The sequence below is a fragment of the Limanda limanda genome, chromosome 17 (assembly GCF_963576545.1).
Source record: "Limanda limanda chromosome 17, fLimLim1.1, whole genome shotgun sequence".
In the NCBI taxonomy this organism is placed as follows: Eukaryota; Metazoa; Chordata; class Actinopteri; order Pleuronectiformes; family Pleuronectidae; genus Limanda; species Limanda limanda.
In genome coordinates, this window is record NC_083652.1 from 22,955,007 (window position 1) to 22,980,660 (window position 25,654).

A 25,654-nucleotide genomic window follows, 5' to 3' on the forward strand; every position below is an offset into this window, starting at 1 on the left:
ACGGCTCTGTCCCTCGTACGGCTCTGTCCCTCGTACGGCTCTGTCCCTCGTACGGCTCGGTCCCTCGTACGGCTCTGTCCCTCGTACGGCTCTGTCCCTCGTACGGCTCTGTCCCTCGTGCAGCTCGGTCCCTCGTGCAGCTCGGTCCCTCGTACAGCTCGGTCCCTCATACAGCTCGATCCCTCATACAGGTTTGTCCCTCAGATCCAACAGCCCCACTGGATGGTCACGTTCAATGAGACCATATCTTAAGCCAAACTCACCAATTCGCCAGGATCTCCTCTTGGTCCTGGAGGTCCTGTTGGTCCAGCTGGGCCGGCCAGCCCCTGTGAAGGACACATTCAAACAAACATTAGCTTAGTTTCAAATTAAAATGATTACCTTCTTCTTATTCTAACCCTGCAAATGCTTGAAAATAATCCTCTTTAATTTGCTTAACTGTATCGGATCCACTACACTTAGTTGCCACTCCACGAAGGGTTAACAGTATTGATATAAAGTACAAAACACAAATATCATGAAGCGATTTCAAGTGTAATATTGCATTGTAGTATATTATTTATTTTTATATTATTTTCAGTCACATTCTGCCACATCCATAGCAACTACAGAGAAAATAGTCCCAGTTTCTCTTCCCTACTGTTCTCAGGTAGTGAATAAACGTACCTCTGGCCCTGGTAGACCTGGTGGTCCCTCCACGAGCATACCCTGGAAACAAGCACAAGAGAATGAAATGTACATTAGGAGAATGTTGACCTGTTCTCGTGCTCATAACTAATGCGTCGAGACTATTCATTAAGAGCTTCCAGCAGCTCACCGGTTCAATGATAGCTGGCTCTCCCTTCTGGCCTTTCTCCGCTCTGCGGCCAGCCTGAGGTGGAGAAACAGATAAATAGATGTGGAGCGTTAAAAAATCAATTGACACGGGCAATTGAAGATGTGACCACGTACTTCATACATGAGATTGCTAGAAGATTTACCTCTCCATCCCACGTCTCTGCCCTTCCCCGCTCTGCAAAGTCAAAGCCATCCTCGTATATTTCATACTCCTCATACTCCGGCTCTGTGGCGTTCTTGTCATTTTCATATTCGAGAATCTGTGAGGGAATGAAAACTCCTTCAGTCACAGGTGTAGCCAACACGAAAAAAGTAATAAGCGTTGTTGTGCTGAGGTGAAGACATGTCTTGTATTTGCATTTAACCTACCTCATAATCTGTAATGTTTGGGCCCTCTGTTACCGTGGAAACTGAGAGATCATCATACAGAGGATCCTCCTCATACTCTTCCACCACTGGCCTCTTCACTGGTTTGCTGTCCTGTGAACCAGCACACAGGCTTAAATTAGTTAGGCAACGGCATAAGGAAAAGGCACATTTTGCGATGTTCGATACAAACGTGAGAAAAATTGGTTGATTTTAAAAGCAATGGGCTGATTATCCAGAACACAGGTTGGCTGGTGTGCGGTTAATCGCATTGCTGGAGCGTGATTAGTTGATGGACGTCGCTGGATTAATGTGGAAACATGGCATAGGCAGCAAGAGCCACAGATACAGCAAATAATAAACACGAGGGAGACGTACAGGAACATTCTTGGCTTTTGATTCTGCAAAGTCCAAAATGTATCTTTTTAAAAATATGTGTATATATTCATAACAACAATTCCGAAAGGTCTCTGTGCTCAATTATCAGCCTGATGGAACTGTAAACCAAAAACCCTGTCGCCACGTTCACATACACACAGTATGTACCATGCATACCATGTTTTTCTGAAAACCAGTATGCATGAATTAGTTCACTTTCTACAGACACACACACTCATCATTTCTCATTCAGGATGCATTCTCCGTGTTTTCTGGTGCAGAGGTAAAGGAGGTGGTGATTAGCTTGGTGCTGGTTAGTGTTGGTGCTGGAAAGTGACTGAAGTGGGAGGAAGTGCTCACTACTGTTAGGAGGTATTAGGGGAGCGATGATTAGAACTGCAAATGGCGGGAGGGGTGAGGCAGGAGAGGGGGTGGGGGGGGCGTCTACAGGCAAACATGTCTACCTCCTCAGTAACCACTGATTCAGGCAATGCACTGGGCACCACGGTGGGGGCCTCGTGTGCGAAGTCCGGTTCGTGTGTTGGCATCTCCACGAGGTTCTGGTCGAAGACGTCGGTGGGAGTGGAAGTTTCTTGGGTGCTTTTACTTTCTGGCTCCTCATTGGGCTGAATGGGTTCCTGAGAGAGAGACTCCGGCAGGGCGGTGGACACCTGGAGGAAGCCGTCCTCGAGACCCTCCTCCTGGTGTTTCTTCTTCCTGGATCCCTTCTTGCCCTTACCCTTGCCTTTGCGTTTGCCTTTCGAGCCCTTGTCTCTCTTCTTTTTGTTCTTTTTGCCTTTCCTGTCCTTTTTGGAGACCTCCTTCGGTTCATCCGGCGTCAGGGCATCAGACCCAAGAGGGGACTTCTTTTATCAACGCAACATGAGGGCACAGGTGGAGGGTGGAGGAAACAAATAAACACTGTTGTGAATGAAAATACAAATAAGGAAACAGCCCTGACACAGGGAATGTAAAGTGTGGCATACAAATCCTCTGACCCCTACTGGGAATCCAGCCAGTAAAACCCTAAAGCAAACATGAAATGAGAAGGAACAAACAAAGGTTGGGGGTCAAGCAGGAGACTTGTTGGTTTGTGGGGTCAGGGGTCACACCGACTATGATACTATACTGAGGTGCTAATTCTTGCAAATACTTGTTCTGGCAAGTGAGCAAATATGGTTGTGTCAGCCTCCAGAGGGATGAAGCCCATTGCATGTCAGTGCTATGAATATTATGAATGGGCCCCTGACACTAAAGGCCCAATCTGTGAGGGCCACCAGTGATGTGATTTAGATCCACTTGTAAACAGGGTCAGCGTGTGAGGGAGGATGATGGGAAGTAGGTCAGTGGGCTGACTGATGTTGACATGTTCTGGATTCGGAGCTCATAGCTCAGCTGTGGTTCTGTAACCGCCAGCTGGATGACGGTGGAAATGGCCTCACACTCCCATTAATGGACCCCGCCTGGAGCATTATCAATGTTACACACACACACAAACACACGCTCACATAACACATTCCGTACGAGTGTGTGCATGTGGAATACACGGGAAAAATACATGCAATCAGTATTCTCTGTGTATTTTTCACACAGCCCATGGCCACACACACACACACACACACACACACACACACACACACACACACACACACACACACACACCGGCTCACTTCCTTTACATCTCTATCTTTCACACACCATGAAATGTTTGCACAGTAATTCATATCAGTGATTGATTTCAATTTACCTGCACACACCTTGAGGAGGGAAAGAATCCGTACATCATGTTAGAGTTATAGTCTCTTGGCTGTGTGTGTGTGTGTGTGTGTGTGTGTGTGTGTGTGTGTGTGTGTGTGTGTGTGTGTGTGTGTGTGTGTGTGTGTGTGTGTGCGTGTTTGTGTTCCACTGCTGGCATCGTTTGAAAGAATACATTCGTACTCTTACTCCTACTCTTCTTGGGTGGGCCTGATTGGTGCTCGTAAATGCTGTGATGGACAGTCTCTAGGATACACAGCTCTATTGATATGTCTGCTTGTGCTTCTTGCACTGGATGGCTGTTAGGGATCTGCTTCTGTTATCCCAGTTTTGACCAGAGTGTAAGAAGTGGATGTTCATCTCAAGGCTTCAAACATATTGTAAGAGAGAGTAGAGGCATTTCTGCACAAGTAATTCTTGGCAGTTAATAGAGATGATGTACAGCTATGCTTCACCTGTCAAAAGAACAGCACAACATATTTTCTGGGTGGGTTTATCCAGCAGGCATTGCCTCCTGCTGGTGGAACTCTACTAACCTCCTGCAGGTCGAGGGCTTGGATGTTGTAAGGCAAAGCAGAGTCACAGTCTGGTATGTAGTTGACACAGTAGTCGGCAGCGGCCTGGGCGTCCTCGTCAATCAGCAGTTGTTGAATAACTCCCTGAAATGAAGCAGAGAGCAGACGGAGAGGCAGACGAGTGTCATGTCATTAAGTCAGCTGGCAGCAGAAGCAGAACGATCCCATTGGAGCAGTGACAGAGACATTCAGTAGCTGCTACTGCACAAGGAAGCCAGAGGAGGCAAGAAGATGAACGTGCATCAATACATAACAAGACCTCAGACACTATGACAACCACAGAACTGGCTGCACACCTCCACAAAAGGCAAGATGATCCCCTACAGTGGCATCCTCAAACTGCCACTGCTGCTACCACCGCTATTGTGTCTGTGTTCCATAACTCAAAGAGGGGCCTGACTGTGTACACTAAACAGTCAAATAGCTCTTTCCCACCTCCTTGTCAGGACCTTTCACTTCCCATCCTGCCCTGCAGGCGTAGCCAGTGTGTATACACAAACACACACAGAGACGGCGCTGCTGGACCCGGCAGCTCTTGGCCCACAGCCTCTGTTGGTTTTAGTGGCCTCAACGTCCCTCTTGTCTTGTGTTCACATTATATTATTACATGATGCTCATTAGAGCTGAAAGGCATAGCTGATAAATTGATGTATTCCAAAGCTAATATGCTACAAAGCTTTACAAATGTTTTCTTGTTGTTATATCTCTATGACAATACAAATTAGAGCTAGTTTACCACAATAATCGTGGCCAAAAACAACTTTTTATGAGCATTTTCATATTTGTATTGAAATGCTATCGGTTGAATGTTGAATACAAAATGTGAAATATGTCCAAGACATTAATTGATGGTGAGAACAACTGTGAGCTGCGGCGCTAATTCTCTCCGAGACACGAGTCAGGAGGTAATTCAATATCAACAAAATGCCCTCAGCCCCATGGCTCCGTGTTTGACAAGGTTTAGATTCCATTAGCGATACAAATCTATGTAACTGACGGGCCACAGCAAACATATTGCCGGGTGAAATGTTGTCCAGGGACAGCTGGGCAGCGGTTTGTGATAAATTAAGCCAGATTAATTGCTTAATGTTGTGGTAATTATAGTCCCATTGTAATCTCTTTAATTAGAATTTAGCAGCCAGAGGTGAAATAACTCATAACATATCGCTTCTCCATTAACCCGCCGCCAGATTTATATCCTCTGATTCAGCTCAATCATGTCAACCCAAAGTCCGGATCACAGTGCGCACAACTGTAAACCTATAGAAACAGAATACTCCTTTATTCTACATCAAACAGAAAACAGTCATTATCCACTTATCTTTTTTCTTCCTGTTGTGGCACAAAGCCAGAGTCGAGCAAAGGAAACGATTGCACTCTGAGGTGAAGGAGAACAGGGAGTTAATCCAATCTAATCCAATCTCAATTCTAGATCAAAAGCAACACTCGCAGGGAGAAGTTTTCCTGTTTTTCTTGCCTGGCAGGGGCTCTCTGTTGAGTAAAGTGTTGCCCAAAAACCAATGTGTGCTTTGCCACTCTCCATTTAGGACGGAGCACAGACATCTGAAGAGGACGTGAGGATCCTGCGTGAGCTCAAATACAGCGACCTCTGTATTTTCGTACTGAAGCGTATTGAGTAAAAAAAACATCTTCTCTGTTTTTCTGAATCAATGACATCGCTCTAAACCTTTGTCCTCTCTATCAGAACAATCTCTAAATCCTGAGGCGCCTGTACGAAGCAGACAAACTAATAATAGTGTCATCTATCTAATAATTCCAGAAATCTGTCTGACTGAACATGTCTTTTACGTCCCCAGACAACAGGAACCAGTGTTTTCCCAGTTTACAGTAAGTATATAACAACACCAGTTCCACTCAAATGCTAGACTCTGTATCGGCAGTTGTTATATCAAACTCCATCGACTTATCTGGACTTTGGATGCCCTACACAAACATGGATGTGTACTTTCCTCTGAACCACAATGTGTTTCACAAATGTTTCTGACCGCGAGAGGCCAGGACTTTAGCGATACCACAAGACAAAGAAGTTGACCCGATCCAAACAGGCAAGTTTCGAACAGGCAACAACAAGTATCTCCAAATGTATATATTATACTGCATTACATTGCATATTGCAATCTGACACTGTTCACTGTTTTGCATTTAGCATTTCACTTTTTACTTCACTTTTTATATCTTTTATCTTTTATATATTTTTATTCAGAAATGTTTATGTCAAAATAAATGTTACTTTGTATTAGGGCTGGGCAAGTTAACTCGTTTTAATCGAGTTAACTCAAGTGATGAGTTAACTCGATTGTTTATCCGCCAATTATTTTCTTTTTTCCTGTTCTGTAGCAGTCAGCAACAGACTTTCACAAAATAAAAGCCTGACTTTCACAATAAAACAATAAATAATCAAACCTGAGTTAATGCGAGATAAAATAATTAATCGAGTTAAATCATCACTTGAGTTAACTCGATTAAACGAGTTAACTTGCCCAGCCCTACTTTGTATACATATTGGTAAAAAGTGACTATACTACTACTAGACTATACTGGTTTCCTATTCTTTATTGCACTCCTATGTATGTTGTATTTATTGCGTTATTATGTTTCTATGTTCATTGTTTGCACCAATAACCAGAGCAAATTCCTTGTATGTGTAAACGTACTTGGCAATAAAATACTTCTGATTCTGATTCTGATTCTGATGTCTCAGACCCAAGACAAACTAAAACTGGATCTAGCTTCGCTGGCAGGACACGTTTGATGTGATGCTCTCCCATGTTAGCCAAATGAGGTTCTGAGGTCATCTGTCATGTCTTGTGTGAGTCACACATTCATGTGGCGGAAGGAGCAGACGGAAATTTCCAGCAAACAAACTTTACTGTACTTGAATGACCCATTGACACTCCCCAAAGTGCGACTCCCACAACCGAAAACACATGACTGCCACCAGATATAGATCATTACCAGGACTAAACATGACTTAAACAGACCAGGACTGATGTGATGTGTTTCTCTGCTTTGTGTGATAAAGCCATGGGGGTTTGCTGAGCGTTACAATAAAGCAGCTCTTTAATGATATGCTTGACAAGTCATGGTTTCAACATGCCCCCGAAAGTGAGCCAAAAATCATTTCTCATTTCCAACACTAATCGAGACAGAGTTTCCTAACAAATAAACGCTGGGCTGGATCTTATCGAAGCCGTCTGTGTGTCGGAGGCACATGCACGGGTGGGGGGGTGGGGGGGGGGGGCACTGGCAGCCAAGAAGGAGCGCGACCAGACTTGTGGACAGTTTAATGTTTGCTTTACTGCGAATGCAAGCAGATTGTTGTGTTTGAACACCAAAACTCCTGTAGCCATCCGTAGGCAAATCTGGAAGCAATAAAGACATTAGTGGCTTGACCACAGTCCCGAGCTCCCACGCCGAGCTCCCACGCTGGGAGAACTGGGCCGGAACACTGGCCTCCTCCCCGAGAACCAGGGCCTGGGAACAGGGGCCCGGAGGTCAGCCTGCTGTCTCACTCGTCCCCTGGTACCAACCTCACCCCATGCATACCAGACTGATGCTGATGCATACTCGCTGCTATGAATAGATATATGAACACATTGAAATTCATCGCATGTATCAAAGAGAAATCTAAAACAGAAGATTTCATTTGAGTCATTTGAAATGATATGTTAAGTCTCTATTCTAGTTTCATTTGAAGGCAAACTTTTCCACATTAAGTGCACGGACTAAAGGATGGATCTGATCAACAGGGAGTCTCAAGGGTCTTAGTCATCACACTAAACACTGTATCATCATCATCATCATCATCATCATCATCATCATAACTCTCCACATACAATGATGTATAAGGGCATGGGAGTGTGTCTGGAGTTTGGCCAAAGAATGAATGTTCTCCGTTGCTTCTGAAGAGGGGAATTCATAGATCCCACAAGGAGACACATTTCTATAAAAATAAATTAATCCGAAAACTGAAAAGCCTGTCAGTGTCCGACACACAACATGGGAGTGGCAACTGGGGGTTAAGTTAGGCCACAGGGAGGGTAAAATTAATATGTGGGCTGGGTTTGGGGTTACTTATTCACAAAATAGGTAGTAGGTGTTCACCTGTCAGGGCCAAGGACATCTGGTTCTCTACAGGGGAAAGTGAACCGGGCTGTGGGCGTGATAACAACCCTCCCTCTGCTCTTTGTTCAACCTTAACTAAAGCATGTTCCCTTCTTTCAGGCGGTGGAATATTCTTGGGACATTGAGGGGAAAGGGTGCAGGGAAGGTTTTATTTCTCTCAACTTGCCTTTACACCTTTTATACCTGGATCTATATTCCATTCTCTCTCTTGCCTCAGTGCCTGAGGAAGGGGCTCGAGCGGATTCAGAGTGGAGCCTCATTGGGAATGACAATGGAGCAGGGGTTGCATATTGTCATGGGAAGCCCAGCGAATGACTTTTGACTATAAAGGTTATGCACTGAAAAAAAAAAAAAAAACGAGGCACTGGCATCACTCCCAGAGTTTGGATGAAATCTTGGTCTCCTGTGTTTTCGCTGCATATTGATATGTGTGTCTACACAGACACCCGGGCTTTAAAGGAATCCAATGATCAAAGTGTTTCAGGTAGAATGCAATTTGGAATGAGCAAAACTAGAATTGTATCTGTCCCTTGCAACTGCTATTGATTTGAAAAAGCTCAATGTTTGCCGCAACAAGAAGCAAGTATTCCTCCTGCAGGAGCGTTGACCATCACAAGACGAGACAGAACCAAACGGGTGTTTAACCCCAAATGCACAGATGGACGTTCTGACTTGTATCAACACATCCGCAGCCAACAGATTAAAAAATGTCAAAGAGAAAGTGTCATTTCTCAGCTTTGCCTTGTCAATGAAAGGTGACAAGGCCGAGCGTGTCTGGTCATGAACAACAAGCCCCCTCCCCCCCCCCCACTGCCTGTCCAACACCTTATTTCCTCTCCTCCGCTTTATTCCTGATTGACAGAAGACCCCCGGTCACCTCATGGCCTCCTGAACTGTGCTTTAAATATTTCGCTAAGTGGCTTTAAAGATAGAGGAGGGAAATTCCACAGCGTCAAATCCAATGCACAAAATACATCCCACCATTTGATTGACACAACTACTCTAGATTATAATCAATTTAACGCAAACAGGGAAGTTGAATTTCCTGTGTGTTTTTAAGCACATTTCTCCAAAATGAGGCCTTATAATCTGTGTCTGGTGCATTTTAGATTTGATAGGAATTTGAATCAAAGTGGATATGAACAAGCCTTAACAAGCGGTGCTGCATGAAGAGGTTTTCCAATCTGTCTGATCAAAATACTCATCTCTTTACTCAACTGGCTGTAGAAATGTTTAAGTCAGCAGCAGCACAGATAAGATCCACTTACTTTGGTTATGGCGAAGTCTGTATAGAGACTGAAAAATAATAATAAGAGGAGGAGGAAAAGTCACACAAATAAAACAAGGTCAGTAAGACGTCCCCGATAAAGATCCCGGTCAGGGCTTTGGTCCACTGTTTGCATCTGATGTGGTCAGTTTTGGTTTCATATTGTAATATACGGAGACTTTTGTAAGACATACGTACGTCCTGTCGTCCTCACCTACATGAGCTGAATCTACCTACACTCGAGATCTGAGACGGACGAGCAGTTTGGTTCATGTAATCACTTCAAAATCACATTTTTGAATAAGGTGCCTCGAGAAAAAGTAGTAGTTTTTCGGTTTGAATGGAGAAATTGAATCAACTGATAAGTACCAGCAGGACGAATGTCCCCATCATTCAAACATTACATAATCGGAAGCGAAGACTACAGGCAATCCAGCAAGCTCCTCCCTCTTCTTTTTGTTCCAATGTTTAATTCTGCTTTGAACTTCTGCATCAGTCCAAATGTCCCAACGTCCAGAAAAGGGTTTTCACAAAGAAAACCACGGCTCATTTGATCCGCGTGTAAAAGAACCCTCAAATGATTCTGCCTTACCCAAGGGAAAGTCTGCCATGGTCTAAAATTCATACGAGATCCACACTTTTACATAATACTCTCCTTCAGATTCATTTGTTTTACTCAACACAGACATGCACAAAAAACAAATGTTGATGAGCTCCAGCCACATATGACCACAGGACATGACTCATTCATTGTTATTCTTATCAACAGTCCGAGTGGACCTGCTGAAACTCAAATGAAACACAGTGAAGAACCTCCGATAGCAGACACCTGATTCTGTGTTCTCAGGAGCTCCTGCACTTTGACGATGTCGTACCTCGAATACGCCTTCGTCCAGCAGCCGTGTTCCGAACACCGTGACGCCCTCTGTGCTGACGACAGCATCGTCCCCTCGCAGCAGATCCAGGGTCTCCACCTCCTGGCAGTCCAGGTAGAGGGTCACAGACCTGCCCTGCACGCTGTAGGCGATCCTGTGCCATCTGAGCGGGAAACACAGAGCAAGGACGTGAAGTTAAGAAAACATAGTTGTGTCTGAATATAGGGTTGCAAAGGGGTGGAAAGTTTCCGGTGAATTTCCGGAAACTTTCTGGAAATTTTCCATGGGAAGTTAAGCTCGGGAATTTTGGGAATTTTGAAAAAAAAAAAAAATACGCAAATTAAACGCTGAGCAATAAAAACATCACTCAAAACTCTATTTTAAAGATGTATGGAACGTTGAGTTTCAACCCTCCACTGTGCATTCTTCCATCACATGCACAGATAACTCCCTGCATGCTTCACTCTACAGCAGGGCTACTGAGGCCTGCTGTAGTGTGCAGGACTAGTCAGGTAAGTTTCCATGATATTACTGGGGAAATATATTAGCATGCTGATTGAGGATTGTTCATCTGTTCATCTAGACTATTTCCATTCATTTATCCATCAATTGTAAAATATGTTTACAGACGATTCCAATTGTTTGGCTAACTATTTATATCTCTGGCATTGTATTAGTGTTTTTTTACAAACTTTTTTCTCATCTTATTCTACAGAACAATGCCACGTGCACTCTCTCATGTGTGGAGACATTTCACCTCATCCAATGTAGAAGGAAAGGCTGTGTACATTAGCAAATACTGTGCAAAGACCTATGTTAAGAATGACACAACGATGCAGAAGCATATAGTCAAGTGCCCAAAGTTTCCTCAGGGCTCAAATCAGCCTATGACAAAACAAAATGTTTATATTTATGTCTGTATATGACAAGGTAAATACAGTTAGTATAAATTACCAACAACATTTCCAGTTTATTCCCGTTAATCCCCGTTAATTCCCGTGAATTCCCGTTAATTCCCATGGAAAGTTTCCAACTTTGAATATTCCCGGAATTTTGCAACCCTATCTGAATATAGGTCTGCATCAGGGAGTCGTTTTGATCTCTGGTATCCTCCTGTCAACATACTGAAATGTCCTTGGGCAAAATACTGACCCCCAAATACCCCCCGAAGGTTTGTATCATCTGTGTGTGTGTGTGTGTGTGTGTGCGTGTGTGTGTGTGTGTTTGTGTTAATGGGATGTAGTTCTAAAGCCCGATAAGACTTGACACATGTTATATCAGTTACCATTTACCAGCAGAATCAGTAATGCAAAGAAAGAGCTGTTTCATGCTCCTTGCAAGTGCAGCAAATCAGGAGAGGCTTTGAGTCCGAGACTGTGAAGCACTGATTTCCATAACTCCCCCGATCAGGTCAAATCTCTGCAGCTAGCACTTCACAACCATCTTACTCCCTTGAAGGTCACTAAAGTTCAAGCACACGCTGTGAGCCGTATGAATCCCACTGCAGACGGGAGGCCTGCCTTAATATTTCAAGACACGGGAAAGTTATAAATGCACAGAGCAGCAGAATCTGATCCAGTGTGTTGTCGAAATCAGCCGAAGGGTCAGATGCTGGATTAATAACGGGTTTAATGTAGATAGAGGCCCTCAGACTATACCCACTTTCCATCGGCGAGGTTGATCTTCTTGAAGATGGGGTACATCTCCGGCCGGGGCTGCCCACGTTGATCCTCGTAAAGGAAGACGGGCGAACGGCCCACCTCCAGCCCCAGCTGCTGCACCCCCTGGTCATCATACACCGAGAGCAGGAAGAACTGGGAGCCCTTTGTAGCTCGCACCGTGGCCATCAGGGAGAAGGCCTCGGGGAACTGGGAATCTGGAAGGAAAGTAGAGGAGGAAAGGGGAAGGTGTTGTTAAGTCAGACGGGAGAGAGAGCCCAGCAGGGGGGCGGCCATTTTTGTGTTGTAATTGGTCTAGCAGGGGAAGAAAATGTCTACTACCAGGGAAGAGCTGTTTGGTGGGAGCGCTGAGCTGGATCTTTTTCTCGATCTTGTAGGCCAGGTCCGTCTCCTCCGTGCCCCTCCTGCTGGTGCACAGACCGGCCTCCAGCGACACCCCCTCCATGTTCTCTGACAGCTCCAGCACTCGCAGAACATCAATGGGATCAGCTGGGAATGGAAACAAAAAGCAAAGAGGAAAAGAATTAACCATCTGCACGTGGATAGAGAGCAGATCAGAGAACTGTGGCGTTTCTACTTTGGTGCTCACAGGATAGATAAATAGATAGATAGATAAATAGATAGATAGATAGATAGATAGATAGATAGATAGATAGATAGATAGATAGATAGATAGATAGATAGATAGATAGATAGATAGATAGATAGATAGATAGATAGATAGATAGATTGATAGATAGATAGATAGATAGATAGATAGATAGATAGATAGATAGATAGATAGATAGATAGATAGATAGATAGATAGATAGATAGATAGATAGATAGATAGATAGATAGATAGATAGATAGATAGATAGATAGATAGATAGATAGATAGATAGATAGATAGATAGATAGATAGATAGATAGATAGATAGATAGATAGATAGATAGATAGATAGATAGATAGATAGATAGATAGATAGATAGATAGATAGATAGATAGATAGATAGATAGATAGATAGATAGATAGATAGATAGATAGATAGATAGATAGATAGATAGATAGATAGATAGATAGATAGATAGATAGATTACTTTATTCATCCCCGAAGGGAAATTAAGTCATCATAGCAGCCGGTATATTTGAATACAATAAAATACAATACAATAGAATAAAATAAAAAATATTGAGGTAGAAAGAATAAAAACAGAAACACAAGATAAATAGGTAGATAAGGTGCAGTGGCAAGATGATGGTAATAGTACTGATGATATGATGGTAATGTTATTGTTAGACAGTATATTAAAATAGTACAGTATATATAGTATATAATATAACATAATATATATTTATATATGATAGTAATTATACCAATATAATAGCAGTATATAGTAATAATGGCAGCAACAGCATATATAATAATAATAGTAAATATAATAATAATAATAATAACATGTACACATGTATAAATATGTGTATATAGACTTATATATATAAAGAATATACAGAGAGTATGATATAATATATGATATATAGTAGAGGTATAAACATAAGTATTTGACTATACAATAGGTAATATAATAAACTATGAGTGTAAGAATATGTAGACAGAGTGTGCAAAAGACAATATTATTGTATAAAATGATATATAATATCAATATGGTTTATATGAACACATATCACATATGCTGTGAAGTAAGTGTATATGGAGCGGAGTGTTGTACAGGTACACAGTGCAAGGAGACAGGTTTATTTAGTGCAGTTCTGTGATGGTGGCTCTGACAGAGGGGGAGGAGTTGTAAAGTCTTAAACCTTTAACCTTTATGGAATAAGATGATATCCTGTTTTCTGTTTGTTCATTTTTCTCGCGTTGTGTGAAAAACTGTGACAGCATGGAGATTGTGGCAGATGGCCGCGGCACACTTTTAGTCATCTCAGACTCGCAGTTAAATTCTGCCAGAGTGACAGCCCTTGTTTGTCTGGCTCAGTTAAGTGCTGGTTGTTACCGAGCTGAAGAGCAGGGTTTAGCGCGGCTCAAAGCGTGCTCTTAAAGCGAGGGAGGCTTCCTGCTTCCTCGGGGTCGGAAGAGACCAGCTCCTCTGAGATGTGGCGGCAGGTGGCCAGACTTCTGTGGGTGTTATTAGAGGACAGTGGTGTAGGGGCCCAACCCATAATCCTGCAGCAGCACACCTGACAGCTGACACCTGCACACTGCTCAGCCTGCGCCAGGGATCGGCAGCATGTCTGCATCGCATTTATCACAGTTTAATTACTTCACGGGCAAAAATATGCACATTCGCGCTGCAAAAACAAGTCCAACTAATTTGTAGTGAACTTTCAAAACTGAGGGTCTGGTCGTTGTATTTGTTGCCCATGCAGCTCACTTTGTTTCAGCTTTACAAATATCTGCAAACAAGACAAAAACAATTGCTGCAGCGCTGTCAGGATATTTGTATTTTTTATGCAAACAGGGAAACCAAAATCAAGTTTTTGTTGTAGAGATACATTGTCATTGTCGATTTATCTTCATTTGCAATGAGCCCAGCAATTGTTATTGTTAGATGTGATGTTTCTTCCAGTGGCGGGTCTCTCTCATTACCCTGGGTTTTATTAGCAGTCTGCCAGTCATGTTATTAGATGTTCTGGTGATAAAGCGCTGCCAGGAGCATTGGGCAAGATGGGAGCTTTGTGTGCAGCCGGTCTCCCAGCAGCTGCTACAGAGATTCTGTTTGGAGCAACTCAGCACTTAGCATTCCAGGCATCTGAAATGAGGATCCGAAACCCAAATTACTGGAGCTCTCGCCGCTCATATAGAGCTTCGCCTTTTATTCTCCTCGTTAATTAAACATGTGGAGGCAGTTTACCGTCGCCCGCATGTTGACGGCAAACACCATGTTACATTTTATGCCGTTATTCACTTGCATGGCAGAGGCCGTTTGTTCCGAGCAGCTTTGGAGAGCTTGGCCTCTCAGTAACCGAGCATGGCAATGGGGCTGTAAATAGGTTAATCTGTGAATTACAGTCAGGCTCCAACAATGGAAAACATTAGGTGCAGATCTAAAGGTATTTAAGAACTCAGGGTTTGAGTTTTGAATTTATACAGAACCATAAACAAACAGCGTCAGTTGAATAATTGCAGAGGCTGCGGGCTTCCAACAACTAAAACCTCCGACTGTGCACAAATGGCACCAATAAAAGTTCACCCACACACGTTCATTTAAGAAAACTATAATAATAACTTTCAAATCTGCCATCATGACAGTGAATTGAAAACTAAATAGGAAAGGATAAGAAATCTCGATTGACTTTAACAGTCCACTGACCCACACTGAGAATAAGAATAAAGCCTCTAACATTGTTTTAGATTATAGTAGGGCTGTACCAGATCAAAAAAATGGCTCTTGCTGTGTACTTTGTTCTGCTATTTATTTCATTGGGCTGCAAATTAATCTTTTTTATCATCTGGTTGGCTCTTTTCCACACGGAACAGCTGCAGGAGGGTAATGTGCAAGAAGGTAGAAACAAACAGGGAGGAGAGGGAACGTGACACAGGAGAAGGGCTCTGACCAGCCTAGACAAAACAAGAAGTTCATACCTAGAGGAGGGGCTGCTTCTGTCTCATGGACGTGGTTTAAGTCTGACAAACACAGAACTGTACTTCATTATATTCAATGTTATAATATTGCCCTGTTTGTACCTCGTGTCTGTACGAAAGATCAGGAATGGTTCTTTCTCGTTGTAACATGGCTAATGAGCCTGTTTCACAAGTAAATTATTTTCAAGAGTCTCTTTTCATCCCTTTGTCTGATGGGGCTGATGAATGAAAATAATTTGACAGTGCTGGTGCACTTGGTCAATAATCGGGAGTGGGTCGCAACAAACACACCTTCATGACCATAGACATATATAAAGACTAGATGTCTCGTCTGCGTTGCCGGCCAACGGAGCCGGACGTCACCACATGGCGGCCATCTTGCTAGGGGACAGCTCGCTCACCCATAACAATGTGTTGGTAGTGGTAAATAACCATAACTTGCTCAATTTCCCACCGATTTTGAAACGGTCTGGTTTGTTATAAACGTCAGAGATGTAGTTACGACACTGCATAAATTATTAAAAAAATTACAAAATAACATAATTATTCATAAGTATGCAGTGTCATATCTACATCTCTGACGTTTATAACAAACCAGACCGTTTCAAAATCGGTTGAAAGTTGAGCAAGTTATGGTTATTTACCACCACCAACACAATGTTATGGGTGAGCGAGCTGCCCCCTAGCAAGATGGCCGCCATGTGGTGACGTCCGGCTCCGTCGAACGAGACATCTAGTCTTTATAAATGTCTATGTTCATGACTTGCTGAAGTCATGAAGTTGAGAGCTGCATCCTTGAACGCCCCCATCAGGCTCCCGCTTCAAAAGCAGAATAAACAAAGACACGTCGGGCCTGTCTTCTGAGAGTTCACTTTGCTTTTCACATCATGTCTGGGTCCTAATCCTTAAATTTTGTACTTAATTTAATTGAAGTGTCTCGGTTTTTATCTGATCCCATGTGAGCTCTTTGTGGCTTTGTTGTGGCCTCGTTTCGATTCCCAACTGATATCACTCAAACTCAATTTCCTTTGGGATAAAAAAGTTTCTCTCTCTCTCTCTCTCTCCCTCCCTCTCTCCATCGATCTACTGTATCTACCTTGTTCTTGCTCTATCCCTCACTCACTGAGGAAGGCAGGTCACAGAGCAGTTATGTCTGGAACCGTCTGAATATTTTTTTCTAAATTAAAGCAACATCGGTCTAATAACACAGGATTCTGTCAACCCATCCAGAGCAGCACCTGCCAAAAATTGCCCTTGAAAAAAAAAGAACTCAATTAACTGTTCAACTTCATTGTTTAATTTCAACTAATCCAGAGATCCACATAAAATCAATGTCTGCCTGAGCCACCACTTGTTTCAAAGATAATTGTGTACATAGTGCAGCTTTGTCCTCGCAGGAGACTTTCGACCTCTGACACTTTCAAGACAACAGAAATCAGAGTCAAAATGTGCATCAATGACCTCCGGGGAGAAACCCGAGACAAGCAGCAGAAGATTCTCCCAAAAAAAGAAACAGCTTTCACAATAATCTGTCAGTTAAACGTGCAGGGAAAGAAGAGGAATCCCACACCCATGTGTGTAAAATAAACTGTTGAGGGACATGTTTGGCAAGTGGATTCACAGAAATGTGGGAAAACCCTGTAATGGACCTAAAGAAGGTTTTCAACCCTCATAGCTGCTGCAGCATAACAAACTACTGGGAAACAAGAATGACCCAAATAAAATGCAAACAACTTTCTATGGAATATCCCCTTTAGGACAAAACCCCCCCGTTTCTAGCGTCAAGAGGACAACCCCGGGCTAGTGGCAGGCTGCCTTGTGCAGGCCGGATCAATGCAGCATTCAATAAAAGAAAGTTATCTATTCCCTGCTTTGGATTCATTTCTCTCACCTTGAGCTGTGCCAGTTCTCGCAGTTTCTTTACCTGCAGCACTGACTGTTGGAGCAGGCTTCGCTTGCATTTCATTAGGCTCCGCGGTGTCCTCACCTCACCTCGAAATTATGTTACAGCTGAGGAAACTTTGGAAAAACAAGATGGGTTCGGGTAGCGATAGAACAAATGTTCAAAGTAGCATCGTACAATCTCCAAGAACTGATTTTCCCGATCGTCGTCAAAATGTCAGAGTGGAGCAATTTTACAGACATCCGGCAATTTTTGGAGGAGAGTTGTAGATAATTCACACTATACAGCATTTGATCACAGTGCAGATACATAATAACACACAAAACACATGCACATTCTCAATAGATGACATTTCGAACTTGTTCTCTTGTCCCTGTGCTCTTCCCTGTGAGACGGCCACATCTGCCCGGCAACAATGTTGTAGTGTCCACAGTTTCCCTGACAATGGAGAGCAGAGCTCCCCGCCGCACAGATCTCGCTCTGTGCCCTGGAAACGCCAGCACACAGTCTGCGTCTGTGGATGTTCCCCGGCTGCGTGACACTTGACACAGTCTCTCCGTGCCCTGCGGTTACACAACTCAGCACCACTTCAGTCATACATGCCCAAAAATGTGTTCTTTCCAAACCAAATGGCCGTGAAGACATTGTGTATGACTCACACCACCTACACTCCCAGCTCAGCCTGAAAGTACCCCTCGCACGCACACACACACACACACACACACACACACACACACACACACACACACACACACACACAATACTACACTGTCTAAAACTATTGCGCCTGGGAACTGGGGAATTCTAACAAATAAGGAGCCAAAATGAATCTGGGCAATGAGAATTTCCCATGATATCTGAGACAACGCCTGAGATAAGTGGAAGAAAATAACTGATGTTTAAAATGTCTGTACGGACATGTGCATTCATCTCATATTCCAGAAATGTATGGATGTTTCATTTTGCTCTTAAGACTTTTGTTTCAATTCCCACTCTCCATTAACAACTGCTATGAACGCATTTCTTCAGGCAAGATTTAAATTGTGACGAGCCGGAGAACAGATGGTGATTAATTATTAAAGATGGAAATGAAAATCGGCGACAGATCCCAGCGGAAGTGATCGAATGAATCCCGACACTTTTTCTCCCGGGCTCCTCGAAGAATAGCCTTAATCTAATTAGCAGTGGGTGTGACCTTTAGTCTGGGTCACCGCTGTGTGTGTGGGATGGAAACACTCTGAGGAGAGATAATACATCCTCTGAAGAGATGAGGATTTGCCAACACCGTTTATATGTAGCCTCATTATATAACCTGCATCTCTATTATAACTTGTGAACAAAGGTTATTAAACCAAACAAGTACACAAATAATCAAAAACAAAAAACCCCAGATCCATTGCATCATTGAGACTGAGGTATTTGTGGGTCTGGGTGAATGCGAAGTGGGAGGCAGCGATGTTTATCTCTGTGACTGTAGCTTGTGGTGAAGTCTGCTTCCACTCAGAGCTGAGGAGCAAGTCAAGTCAGCGGTGGTGCAGATGATTGCTGGGAATGTTTCATAACCTATTCTGAGTGGTTATCTGAGTGGTTATGATTCATAAAGTCATCAATATTGTTCAGACACAGTGAGGATGAAAGCAACTAGTCCTCCCACAGATAAGTATTGTAACCGTTAAGCAAGTAGCCTGCAAAACCGAATGATTCACGTGATTAATATTTATACGGTCGTGCTCTCAGGCCTGTTTGGCACGAGAAGATACAAGACAACAAACGACGATATAGAGAAAATGATTTGGGAAGAAAAGGGTTTCAATACTGAACTGTACAGAGAGGGCGGAGGAGGGGGTGGGGCCTGACCCGACCCCCGACAGGAAATATTCAAGATGCAAACAACACAGCGGAATCCATCCCGTACGAGCATTCACAGCACTGTCATTGGATCTGAACAAGTACCGTGGTGGAACAAAGCACAACACGTGTTGGCCATGTTTTCCCTCTTCTTATTAGTACAACATGCATGCTCTATAAATACGATGAATGAGAATATCATGCAGACACAGCGAGCAGTTGACACAATGTGCAAAACACTTGGCGACAGTGGAGAGCGGGAAAAAATAAATCCCAGATTCGGCTGGAATGCGTTTCCTTCACGTTTTCCTTCCAATTCACACCAGCAACACATTCTTCAATTCTTCTGTGCTCATGTTTGTTCACAGCAGGCGTGACGGACAGGCCAAGAAGCTGCTCGGCCCGTGGAGAAAACACCTGGCCCTCAAGGCCTCTCGACTGGGCAGGCGCTACACACACAAACACACACATTTTCTACTTCCATACTTACGAGGACGTGCAGAAATCCTGCTTCCCAACTAGGGATGGGGGGAAAAATCGATTCAGTTACAAATCGCGATTCTTGTGAATGACGATTTCAAATCGCCATGCTGCCTCCCAAATCGATTTAAAAAAAAAAAAAAACCCTAACCCTTTTGCATAAGAATCTAAACATACCCAAGCACTAGCTTTGCATCGCCTACATGCAAACAACAATAGCCTACTTTTTGTTTATTTCAAAGTTTATATTTTAAGTAAACTTTTATTTATTCTATTTAATTTACCTTTTATTTATTGTTTAAAAGTAGCCTAAGTGGCTTACATATCTTAATCTGTCAGTCTGTGTGCAGTTGACAGGGGCTATACAATAATAGGGAACATTTTTATTTATTTTCTCTATTGGCTGCCCGGCAGTCATTAAGTTAATGTTAATATTTGAAATAAAACTGGTAAAGCTCTAAGTGAATTTGACTGTGTTGTATTTGTAGGTATGATTCAACATTTTTCCATGGTCAAGTATTTAAAAAAAAAAATAACCAAAAGAAATCCCAGGAAATCGTAATATCGAATCGCAATACTTACAGAATCGCAATACATATCGTATCGCCACCTAAGTATCGTGATAGTATCGTATCGGGAGGTACCTGCCGATTCCCGTCCCTATTACTAACAGTAATCTCCACACGCATGCCTAACACTGGCCATTGACCTTGCCTGACCCAATTTGTTCTAATCACTAAACTCCCCTTGAAGAGGTGGAGGAGGTTGCACAATGTCCCCGACGCTGGGGGATACAGTCTCATCTCTTCGTCCTTCTGAGGACACCAGCTCCACGCACACATGTACCACCACAGTGTACACAAACACAGGTGCACGGATGCAGTTTTCCTTAAGTACATGCGCGTTTCCCCCCCCCTCAGGCATGCAGGGTTACACAAATAGAACAATGCCAGCGTCCACATGACCGATTCCCATTCACGTTTCAACCCAAAGCCACCACTTACTCTCTGAGATATCATGTAGGGCTGGGCAAGTTAACTCGTTTTAATCGAGTTAACTCAAGTGATGAGTTAACTCGATTAATTATTTTATCTCCCATTAACTCAGGTTTGATTATTTATTGTTTTATTGTGAAAGTCAGGCTTTTATTTTGTGAAAGTCTGTTGCTGACTGCTGCAGAACAGGAAAAAAGAAAATAATTGGCGGATAAACAATCGAGTTAACTCATCACTTGAGTTAACTCGATTAAAACGAGTTAACTTGCCCAGCCCTAATATCATTAGATTAGATTCAACTTTATTGTCATTAGCACAGTACAAGTACATATGCAACGAAATGCAGTTTAGCGTCTAACCAGAAGTGCAAAAAAAAAGGCAGTAAAGTGCAGAGTATCGTGCATATTAAAGTGAAAATGTAATAAATAAGATCTGTACAGTAGAAATATATATGGAATATAACAGTATTAACAGGAATTGTAAGATATAAGGACTATGAATACACTATGAGCAGGCTAAAAAATATAAATATATATAAATATGAATACACTATAGGCAGGATAATACAGTATAAAAAAACAAAGTAACAGTCAGTGCAATGTACGAATGTTCAGATGTTCAGTGGTTGGAGGAGGGGGGTGTGGCAGTCCAAGCCAGGGTAATAACCTATCATAACACTAAAGCAGCTGTTACGGAATATTAACACAAGAGCTGCCAAAAAATCAAACACTACATATCACACACAAGCGCCATGGGAAGCAAAGTTACACACGCAAGGAGATATTTTTTGTGGGCTTCGTTCCTCTCTCACACCGGATCAGTGAAGTAGAAATATGAGCGGGGTCACCAAGGGTCAGCCAAAATTGCTTTGCTATAGGAACGCAAGCTAACGTGACCTCCACCGAGGTGTGAATGAGTGATAAAACTTAAGTGAGGCTCATAAACTGGGATAAAGAGGCATATGACATATAGGAGGACACTGCAAAGAAGCCAAGCCCCCTCTGATGTCGGCTCATTGCCATTCTACAGGAAGCTTCTCCAGCTCGTCCCACAGAAGGCTGCTCGGAGCATCCAGCGATCAGAAGCACCGAGCCGTAGACGCCCGAGGGCAAGGGAGTGAGCCAGTTTCTGGTTGCCAGATGTGGGCTGAATACTATAGATTGCTGTTCAGGCCCCGTGAAGTGTTTAAGCATTATTTTTACATATTAAAGACTTTGGGGAATTCCAAACAGTTTGCCTCATCACGACGTCTGACAAGCGGTTTGATGTGACACTCGCAGCCTCAGCAGCCGGGGACAGACTCCAGGCTCGTATGATGTTTTTAACGTTTTCCATCAGGAGAAAACACAAACTCACACAACAGAGGAAGCCGCTGGAGCTGTAACGGGCATTCAACTCCGTTCTATTTCCCCTGCTCAATCCAGCTGCCTTTCTTCATTTGCCACTAATTTGTTGCAGGATCAAAAGCAAGCAAGGCGTGTCGTCCTCCTTGGGGAGGCGGGTGCAGGATTGGCAAGGAAGCCGGATCAAACGGGACGCAGTCAGGGGGCTGTGTGCACGATTTCTCCTCTGTCATAGAACCAGTGAAGGATTCAGGCACCAGCAGGAGGAGGGAGATGATCTCAATGAAGAGATAAGGCATTTAATGTAAAAACAAACACTCCTTATTCCCCCGACTTTGAATTGAACAGGAAAAAAAAGCAAAGAAAGACAAAGAAAAGCGAACACAAATGTGTTGAGGCAAAAGAACAGAGGATTGGAAATGAATCTAACTGTGGACGAGTATGTCTCACTTCCTGTCAGCAAACATGACTACAAAGTGTTCTCACATCTCTCTCAAACACACACAGAAAGCATATGGGAAAACATTCTTTCACTGTAATACACACACACACACACACACACACATGCACACAAATAGTCAGACTCAGAGGCCCAAACACATTATCAGCCCCATGCACATGTCTGCCATATCACCACCACCACATGTCCCATGCAATTTTAAATCATCCCAGCCCCTCACTTCACAGGCCGTCATTAGAGATCACTGGACACCAGCGCCGCCGTCTGCTCCACTTGAATATACGTGTGTGTCAGGTCGGCTCACTTCCTCCTGACTCACGGATTTCAATAATTCCTGCCAGTCGGGAAGTGGGTGCACGTGGGTGTAGTTGCAAAATGAAAAAGGGACATCTTAACCACTTCTAAAGAGAATCTAAACTGCAGCACCTGCAGGGAAACAGTCTGCGTCCAGTGGGAGACACTCAGGACACGCCCACAGGGCCTGGAGGCCTGAGTGGGCGACTGATAGCATGTGAAGCCTAATGACAGATACGTTATATTCACAAGCTGAGTATCAAGGGAACGGCTGAACTTTCAGAATGAGCCTGGAAGTGCAGCCAATGTGGACACATGTATATACTATTATTATTATTATCATATATACTGTTGCTGCCATTATTACTATATACTGCTATTATATTGGTATAATTACTATCATATATTATGTTATATTATATACTATATATACTGTACTATTTTTATATACTGTCTAACAATAACATTACCATCATATCATCAGTACTATTACCATCATCTTGCCACTGCACCTTATCTACCTGTTTATCTTGTGTTTCTGTTTTTATTCTTTCTACCTGGATATTTTTTATTTTATTCTATTGTATTTTATTGTATTCAAATATACCGGCTGCTATGACGACTTAATTTCCCTTCGGGGATGAATAAAGTAATCTATCTATCTATCTATCTATCTATCTATCTATCTATCTATCTATCTATCTATCTATCTATCTATCTATCTATCTATCTATCTATCTATCTATCTATCTATCTATCTATCTATCTATCTATCTATCTATCTATCTATCTATCTATCCATCCATCCATCCATCCATCCATCCATCCATCCATCCATCCATCTATCTATCTATCTATCTATCTATCTATCTATCTATCTATCTATCTATCTATCTATCTATCTATGCAGGATATTGTGACTGATAGTTGACGACAGATAATTGAAAAATGTGTCACGTCTGTCCCACTAACGCACACTAACACCGGGTCAAGTAAGTTACAACATCCTAAAGTCTGACCCCGGACCCTGCAACAAAGCATGTGAAATATTTCAGTGTGCCAGAGTAATCATAACTAAGCACCTTCGCTCGAGGCCCTATGTGTGCAGAGGGCACATTAAACAGATCCATGACAGGAATTTTAATCTACTCAGTTCCCTCAGTGTTTGGCCGCTCGCCTCTTTCTCAAGCCAACGCTAAACCTCTTCACAGCAAACCGACGCCGGTCACAAGCAAACTCCAAACATGACATCATGCATCTCCTGAGGTGGCTGAGATTCCCCCTGCACACCTGACCCCTGCACAGAGACATCCAGCCACTGCACAGGTTTTATTCCAATTAAAATCCATCCCATAATCGATATGCATGCATGTTTGAGGGAATGTGCTGATACATGAAGTGCAAATCGTCTGCAAACCTTTGACACTTTTTGGAAAACTTGTGAAAGACAGTTAGAGCCCGAGGTGGAGCGACTCTGTGGAGCCAGGTCAGGCTCCAGCAGCATCACCTCCACATCCACATAATGAGCCATCCACACACACACACACACACACACACACACACACACACACACACACACACACACACACACACACACACACACACACACACACACTCACCCTAACCTAAACCATACTAAACCTTATTCCTCAATCCATAAGGTCTGTGCTCAGAGTGGTTCTCACAAAGATAAAAGTTCACACACGCACACACACACACACACACACACACACACACACACACACACACACACACACACACACACACACACACACACCACGATCCACAGTGAAGCATGAAAGACAGAGTATAGATTTTTTTTTTTTGTTCTAATAACTTCATCTGCTCGGGGGCCAAAGTGATTCTGAGCGTCTGAACCAAACTTTATAAACCTCAGGGAAAGATTGATTCACACAGAATTCACTGCAGGGACTTAATGAAACATAATTAAAGTTATTTCACTGCAGTTTTTCATCGAGATACTTTACCGGCTTGTGTCGCTGTGACATGGAGCAGGAGGAAAACAAATAGCGATATCCTCCTGCGCGACCTGGTCCTTATTAAATGTTCCATCCTTGCAGCTCTATCTGCGGGGAACTACGCGTCCATAAGCGCAGAGGGCAGAACAGGAGTGAAGCCAGGCTGTAGTTCCACTCGCTGGGTTGTTGGAGAAGTTTTGTGTGTTGTTGTGGTGGCTCCTCTCAGTATCGCTCTGTCCCCTCTCATTCAATTTCTGCCTCTCCCCATCACTCCCTCCCTCTCTCTCCACCTCCTCCGCCTCTCCCCTCCCATTTGTCCCGGGACGCATGGATGAGCGCGCAGGAGTCTCCGTCATAAATCAAACTTTTTATTACGCGCGTTTATTTGTTAGGTGTCCTTTTAAACTCTGAAACTCTCCTCGTCATGCTTTGCCAGCCAGGGGCTGTTACATATATAATTGTAAATAAATATTAAAAAAATATTGCAATACTTTGTGCTGCAGTATCGATATAATCGCGGGCGCAAAATATCGCGATACTGAACAGAATCGATTTTTCTCCCCCACCACTAACTGTTTCCTGTTGGACTCTCCTGGTTTTGGCAGGTGGAGCCAGTGGAGGAGACTTTAATATCTACAGAGTAACACAGTTGTTCAGTTCAATTCAATTGAATTAGTTTACTGCACAATCATAACATTACTTTTCTCGTGGCACTTTACATAGTAAGTTCAAGACCTTAAAAATTTAAGAGAAATCCATCAGTTCCCACAACGAGCAAGTTCATTGGCGAATGTGCAGAGAAAGAACTCTTCAACTGGATATTTACCTCATAGGCTGAACCAGACTCGGACGTCTGCCTTGACCGGTTGGCCTACGCTGATGATGATGATGA

At 43.1% G+C, this 25,654-nt stretch overlaps 1 protein-coding gene across 1 annotated transcript in view; it reads right to left on the reverse strand.

Annotated features, from left to right (window-relative positions):
• The window catches only part of col5a3a (collagen, type V, alpha 3a), a 54,364-nt gene extending 29,558 nt beyond the window's left edge, over window positions 1-24,806 (reverse strand). Inside the window, exons 1-11 of the mRNA XM_061089923.1 lie at window positions 24,772-24,806; window positions 12,197-12,367; window positions 11,862-12,075; window positions 10,200-10,362; window positions 3,864-3,995; window positions 2,046-2,444; window positions 1,207-1,317; window positions 981-1,097; window positions 818-871; window positions 667-708; window positions 264-326 (exon numbers count right to left, since the gene is read on the reverse strand). Of these exons, the coding sequence (XP_060945906.1) occupies window positions 264-326; window positions 667-708; window positions 818-871; window positions 981-1,097; window positions 1,207-1,317; window positions 2,046-2,444; window positions 3,864-3,995; window positions 10,200-10,362; window positions 11,862-12,075; window positions 12,197-12,323 (1,422 nt within the window). The 5' untranslated portion in view covers window positions 12,324-12,367; window positions 24,772-24,806. The remainder of the gene's footprint in view (window positions 1-263; window positions 327-666; window positions 709-817; window positions 872-980; window positions 1,098-1,206; window positions 1,318-2,045; window positions 2,445-3,863; window positions 3,996-10,199; window positions 10,363-11,861; window positions 12,076-12,196; window positions 12,368-24,771) is intronic.
• Between the last annotated feature and the right edge of the window lie 848 nt (window positions 24,807-25,654).